Below are 7,092 nucleotides of genomic sequence, written 5' to 3' on the forward strand. Positions count from 1 at the left end.
TTCCTTAGTATTTTTTATGTAATATAATATATGGTAACCGGTTTTAAAATGATATAAAACACATTAACATAAAATCGAAAAGTAACACAACAAAAGCAACACTCGGTTTTGATATCATCTTCATTAAGATCACATGTAAAGATACATTAAACCGATTTCAAATTATAAATTATAATCTTCATTAAGAAAAATACATTAAACCGATTTCAAGTTATAATCTCATTTGATATAGTGTGATCTCGAGTATACATTTAAACAACATTCGAGTATAATAGTCATATGTAATATAATATATGTCAACCGGTTTTAAAATGATATAAAAGACATTACCAAATAACCGGTTACTTCCTTCGTCTACATTGAGATTGTACGTTACCAAGATATACTATTAAAACATTATGCTAAGCTATAATTAATAAATAATGGCAAAGAATGTAATAAATCTAGTAAAGAGAGGATTTTAAATTAGAGAGTGTGAGACTGAATATGGTGATGCCACATAGGAAATTGCATTTTGGTTAATAATACATAAGCATAAGGTTAGTTTTAAAAAATGTTATTCTTTTAATATAAAAGGGATAACAGAAGTTACAGAAGATACAGTTCAAAATGATCACGTTATTTCAATACATACTGTAAGTCCAAACTGTATCAAAAAGCTCAGATTATAGCATGAACGTTTTCAAAAAAAGTAAAACAGGTGTAGGAAGAGGTTTTGAAGCTAGGTTAGGAATGTCATAGTCTGAAACCCGAAATCATTTGAGCTGTTTACGAATATATTGAATAAGGCTTGCAAATTAAAATTTTAAATTAAACCGGTGTTAGTTGACCCTCATTTCCTCAGTGTGGTCAGCCCATGGGTGAGGCCGTCGAATCCTGCTAAAGACATCTCCAAACCCAACTCTATTTTTTCCTCCAAAAAGAAGTATATAGTTAAAAATGGAGTATGGTTAAACCATTTTTACTCTATTTTTTATATAGGAGATGCATGCTCTAAGTTAGTCATCGGGGCTGGTTATGTCTTCGAAGGTGGAGAACTCGGTGACAGAAGATCTATATTGGGATGGTGGTTTCCAGCAATGTGCTTCTCGCTGTTCCAGATCATTCTCATCCACGCTCGAAGAAGGAAAGATACATCAGATCTTTGACTTGTGCAGGGGCAAAGGACGTGAACAGTGTATAGCATCTAAGGTTTGGAGCCGTATCTTATCTCAAAGCTGGGGATTGGGGCCGCAGAACACCTCTGTGGATGTTTGCAAGGTTTCTGGTGACGTTTCCTGATCTGGGTTTCGACACAATAGATATGTGAGGTTGTCGATGATCAGAGTTGACACCTGTGTCCACCGGACTGGGTAGTCTTATGCTACCACAGTTTTCTTTCCCTCAGCCTCTACTCTGTTTACTTAGATTTGTACTGTCATTAGTTTTAGCGTATGTAACATAGATTTCTCACTGTTTCTCCGTTAAGCCGGAATTGTACAATTTAAATGCTTCGTTGGGGATAATTTTAATATACATATTTTAATTTTTAAAAGTTAGATGGAGTTGGTAATCATTGTTCATATAATTATTACGTTCTTTTGTTAATGTATCAGGGCATCTCCAACCCCATTACATTATACACTATAATTAAGTCATGCAGGTATTCTTGGAGGTCAGTGAAGAGGCTTAATAAGGAGAAAAGGAAGATAAGAAAAACTAATCAGTGTCCGATCCTGTTTGTTTTTGAATTAACCCAATTCACTATTTTTAGTACTATTTTTAGTATTATTTTGCCTCTTTTACCTTAAGCACCATTTTAACTTCTTTTTTTAAAAAAAATTATTGAGTTGCTTAATGTTTATCTAGTGAAGTTTATATCATTTTCTTTTATTCAGGGAAGTTTTAAATCCTTTTACTTTGATTTTCTTTAATCATTGAAGTTTTAATTATTTAATTTTCTTTAGTCATGTCTTGCGTTATATTATCTTATCTTACATTACTTTGCTTTCATGCAACTAGTCTAGTTATAATTTTTTTGCTAAGTAGATAAAGATGGATCAAATGGTTGTATATATGAGGCTCGTTCGTGTTTTTATCAAATCCACTAAATTAGAACAAGTTCATGTCAGGGATGATAAGATGATACCGGACGAAGATGTCTTTAATGTGATCGGATCACATCACAACAATCTGCTGGTGGATCATCTCATTAGCCAGAACTTGAAAATCTCAACGGCAAGATAATCCAGTTTTTTTTAAAGAATACTTTGATGCCTTGCACAAGATGTGACAAATTTAAAATTAGGGTTGGACATTCTATCCATTCCCGAATCTAAATCCGAACTCAACCTAAAAATTCAAACCAAAATCCAAAGCAAAGTTACAAAATATCTGAACAGGTATTGAGTTAGGAGAGAATGAATATTCGAACCTGAAAGTATTATCCGAACCTGATCTGATATGTAAAAATATCTGAATAAGTCTAGATCCTTGTATCAAAATACCCAAAATTTTGAAATACCCAGTCGAGCACGAACGGATATCTAAACGTCCATATCTAGTAATATAAACATCATAATTTTTCAACAAAAATGAGCTATTTAAGGCCCAATTATTCTTATGACATTATCAATCATATGGTTTATGTATGCGAAATAAATTAAGAGACTATGAAATAGCAAACAATATTCACTAATAAGAGGTCTATAATACATGCATATGAAACAACCTTAGTCTACCGAAAGTCAGCTACCAATTTTCATACATATGTTCGTTCAGTTATTTTTTTTTTGAAAAAATGTTCGTTCAGTTATTGTGAAATTTGTTTTCTAACATTATATATATTTGGTATCACAACAACCGTGATGGTGCCAGAATTTTAATTTAGCTACTCTCGATGCAACAATTACAAAACTACTTAAGTTTGAGTTTACATGCTTCAACCAGTACGGAGCTCTTATCATATATTCAAGTCATATTTCTTTTACGCAAGCTCTTATGCGAATATATTTCAACCAGTACGGAGCTCTTTTTTCCAAGTCATATTTACAGTTTACCCATAAAAATATTTCATTATTTATTACGGGAGCAATCGGAAACCATAATACGAAAAATAAATGAAGGAAAAAGGTGATGCAAAGAAAGACTGGAAGTTCTTTTATTTGCTAGCAGATTCTTGACCAAATTAAGATCGATGTAATATTATTCATTAAGCCTTGTTGGAGAAGTTTTCGCTGTTGCGATCAACAAGGTAAAGGGACTCATGCAGCCGAGGAGTAATGAAGACTTCAAGAGGAGTGGCTTTGAGATTGACCAAGGCGTTGTCCTCCGACATGTCCACGTTTTGGTTTGATGGGTTTGCCACGTCAAAGCTGTGTAAGAACCTAGCCAGGATGTACTGAACCATCTTCGTACCTAAAAGAGATGCGGGGCAAGCTCGTCGTCCTAACCCAAATGGAAAGAGCTTATGATTCATCTTCCCACCAGCATCCACTTCTTTGTGAGATGTCAAGAATCTCTCTGGCTCGAACTCTTCCGGGTTTGGCCATATAGTCGGATCTCTCTGGACCTTCCACTCATTTACCATCACGTGTGTCCCTAATAATGAATCATACATCAAATAGTAGAAACAAATTAATAATAATTATTTTTATATAGTTATAAGAAAGAAAAAAGAAGAGATAAAACACAATTACTGTATCAAAAATATAACCTGCGGGAATATGAAAGTTGCCATTGGCAATGACAAAATCTTCGGTCGTTTCCCTATAAGCGACGAAGGGGGCTGGAGGGTACAAACGAAATGTTTCCTTGACAATGGCTTGGAGATAAACCAAGTCTTTGAGGTCGGACTCCTCCACTACTCTCTGATTACCGATTGTGCGGTCCAACTCTTCTTGAGCTTTCCTCAACACGTGCTGGTTGTTCACGAGCAACGATACAGCCCAAACTAGAATCGCAACAACTGCATCGCTCCCAGAAATAGCCAGGTTCTTTCGTACACACAAAAAGAAAAATCAGACTTCATTTTCATGTGAGTTGATATGGTGTGCAAAAAAGTATTTTAGAGAACCACATAAAACAAATAGAGCAACTTTGTTGGTTGAGTGAGATCTTCTTACAAGGCAGATGGCTTTAGTGGTTTTATGAGCATCACTCGAGCCTAGAATCTTGTGTTGTTCAATGATCTCAATGAGCATGTCCAAGTAATCCTTTTCACTCTCTCTCCTCTTATTCTTGTGCTCTTCAATCCAAGATTCAACAACATAGTCCAACTCTTGAGCCATTCTCTTCATTATCTTCTTTTCCTTCCATTCCAACCAACCCAGGTATGGTATAAAATCAGATATAAAGTAGCGACCGAAGTTCTGGACTGCCTCCAGAATCAACTTCCCAATTCTCCTTGCTTCTCCCGCTTCGCAGTTGGGACTATTCCCGTAATATCTCTTCCCCGCGACCATCATCACCGTCATGTTTGTGGCGACATTGACAAACACTGGCTTCATGTCCACCAAGACTCCTTTTTGATGAGGCCGACCATTGTGCTGTTCCCACCTCATGTACAAGTCTCTGAACGCCACGTCAGCCTCTCCGGCTCTACGACCCTTGAACGTATCAACCACTGAGGCTGACATAAGTTGTGATATCACTATCTTCCGTATCTCTCCCCAGTACGCTCCCTGAGGGCTAACCAACAGGAGCAAGCCATCGTATCCTAAAATTTCACCTGCAATCATGTCTTGTCGACGTAAGAACTTGTCGTGGACGGTGTAGACTTCTCTAGCCACCTCTTCGCTGCTTATGACCAGGGCGTTGCGAGAACCAATTTTCGTCATGAACGCGGGTCCGTACACATCGGCCATGGCCCCGAACGCAACATGTGCTTGTGGCTTTACAGAGCGATACATTGGTAAATGGCCGACCACCGGCCATGCTCCCGGGACCATAGGCGCTGTACCTTTACTCTTCTTTCGACGAAGTATCAAGAAAGAAAGAGGGATAAGGGAGAGAGCAAAGAGAAGAAACAGCTCATTGAAATCCATGTTTGGTTCTGTTATTACGACTGCTTGGGTTGGGTCTATATATATATAGATGAACCGTCCATCGATATTTTTTTTGTCAAACCTACTACAGGATAATTATTTTAAGTGCTGTATTTAATCAGTGGATGAATGAGGTTAGTGGGAATAAATATATATAGTTGGTGAATTATGTTTTGGCTCTATTTTAATTAGATTAAAGTTTTATTTGTTTTTCAATAAAAGTTCAACCACTCATATTTTATATTTCAGCTTATTTTTTAATTTTAAAATAAAAAACCTTTAACACCATTCTTTTAATATCAAATGCACACGTGTTCTTATATATCTTATTTTTATTATACTATATTTGAAAATGATTAAATATGATGCGATAATGGAAGAAGAGGCATTGGGAAAAATAAACTCTGAACTTTATTTATCGTGACTATATCTTTCAAACTTTACAGTAGTATGTATTTCAATCTGAACTTAATAAAAATTCAGAAATACTATATGAAATTTATGCGTTGTTCATTCCCGAACTTTGTAATAATACATATTCCATATTAAATTAAACAAACATTCAAAAATACTAAATAAATTCTCAAAATCGTGCCGTCAAATTTTTAAAATAATGTTAAATTTTCAAATTTTTTTATTAATTTAAATTGTTACTTTTAAAATTATTAAAAATTGAAAAATCTTTTTTAAAATTTTATTTTATTTTAAAGAAATCTTTATATGCATAAACAACACAAAATCCTAATTTTACAATATATTTCAATAAGAAAATATTAAAATTAATAAATTAATTTAAATCTATAAAATAATGATTTTTTAAAGTTAAATTTTAAAAACATAAGCAATCTTATATTTATTTAATAAAACTAAAACATTAAAAAATTTGATAACATTTATCTGATTAAACTAAAACTTATATATAAGTCAATGTTTACACATTTATAAAAGAAATTTACTTTGGTATATCAGTTAATATGCTCTTACGTATCTATCAATGTGAGAGTTTGAATCTCCCGAAAACTAATTTTAAAATTTACAGAATTTATCATTTTTTACAGAAACTATCCAAAACATACTGACGTTATTTTGATAAAATTAACAGATGACTATTATCTTTGACAGTCAATATATATAAGAAAGATTTTAAGATTTTATGTAGTATTTTAAAATTTTTAATTTTAAATTTTTTTGAAAAATAATGTCGTTTTGATAAATTAATGGTAGAATAACATCATCAAGAGTCAATATATATATATAAGCACGATTTTGAGAGTTTATGTAATATTTTTAAATTTTAGTTTAGTTCGATATGGAATATAATCCATAAAATTCATGTAGTATTTTTTAATTTTTGTTTAGTTCAATATAGAATACCTATAACAATGTTATGGAAAACTAGTCATGACTTGGCCTATCCATGAATGCTAAATATCATGTTGGAATAAACTCTTTTCCCAGAGTCATGACTTTGGCAAAGTGTATGTGATTCTTCTATATTTTATTCTTGTTTTCTGTACATCTATAATTACAGAGGGAAAGACTTTTGTATAAGGAGTCATTAATTCATGAAAATGAGTTAGTGAGAAGAGTTGGCCAAATGAGTTAAGTGGGAAATAGACAATCATATATTTTAAGAAAAATTAATTTTAAGTTTTTTTAAAAGAGTTTGTTCGCTTCGTGTTCACTCATTGTGGCATCTATCAAAAAGAAAAAGAGTTATTCAAATTCTTCCTACTAGTTACGGATCTATCAAAAGGAAAAAAGACTTATTCATATCCCTTCTACTAGTTACTGAGAAAATAGATATTTAAATTATATTAACATGCCATTTTTTACTATTAACAATAATATGAATCTCACATTTACATTCATTATAAACAGTTTTAAGATACCTTATAACCAATATATGTCTATGCATACTAAAGTAGATAATTGGGATAATTTTTAATATTTCGAACAAAAATATTTGATTAATTTATTATTTTGAATAATTCTGTTTATAAATAGTATTTTCGGATATTTTTTTATTTAAAAATTAAATATAGTTAAGATTTGTAGGTATATATAT

General features: G+C 32.6%; 1 protein-coding gene across 1 annotated transcript; it reads right to left on the reverse strand.

The window, feature by feature from the left end:
* Positions 1–2,985: 2,985 nt before the first annotated feature.
* On the reverse strand, positions 2,986–5,024 carry LOC106304234 (cytochrome P450 CYP82D47-like). Its single transcript, XM_013740643.1, has 3 exons — positions 4,104–5,024; positions 3,695–3,974; positions 2,986–3,579 (listed from the first exon to the last, which is right to left on the reverse strand). Exons 1-3 carry the CDS (start codon positions 5,022–5,024, stop codon positions 3,191–3,193), a joined length of 1,590 nt encoding a protein of 529 aa, XP_013596097.1. The 3' UTR covers positions 2,986–3,190.
* Between the last annotated feature and the right edge of the window lie 2,068 nt (positions 5,025–7,092).

The sequence above is a fragment of the Brassica oleracea genome, chromosome C7 (assembly GCF_000695525.1).
Source record: "Brassica oleracea var. oleracea cultivar TO1000 chromosome C7, BOL, whole genome shotgun sequence".
Taxonomy (NCBI): Eukaryota; Viridiplantae; Streptophyta; class Magnoliopsida; order Brassicales; family Brassicaceae; genus Brassica; species Brassica oleracea.

What these genes read in the sequence shown, in the direction of transcription:
- LOC106304234 (XM_013740643.1), bottom strand. Translation starts at nt 5,024, where the DNA reads ATGGATTTCAATGAGCTGTTTCTTCTCTTTGCTCTCTCCCTTATCCCT. An exon ending in CCACTAAAGCCATCTGCCTT is followed by an intron (nt 3,975 to 4,103) that starts GTAAGAAGATCT and finishes TGTGTACGAAAG; the next exon opens with AACCTGGCTATTTCTGGGAG. An exon ending in CAACTTTCATATTCCCGCAG is followed by an intron (nt 3,580 to 3,694) that starts GTTATATTTTTG and finishes ATTCATTATTAG; the next exon opens with GGACACACGTGATGGTAAAT.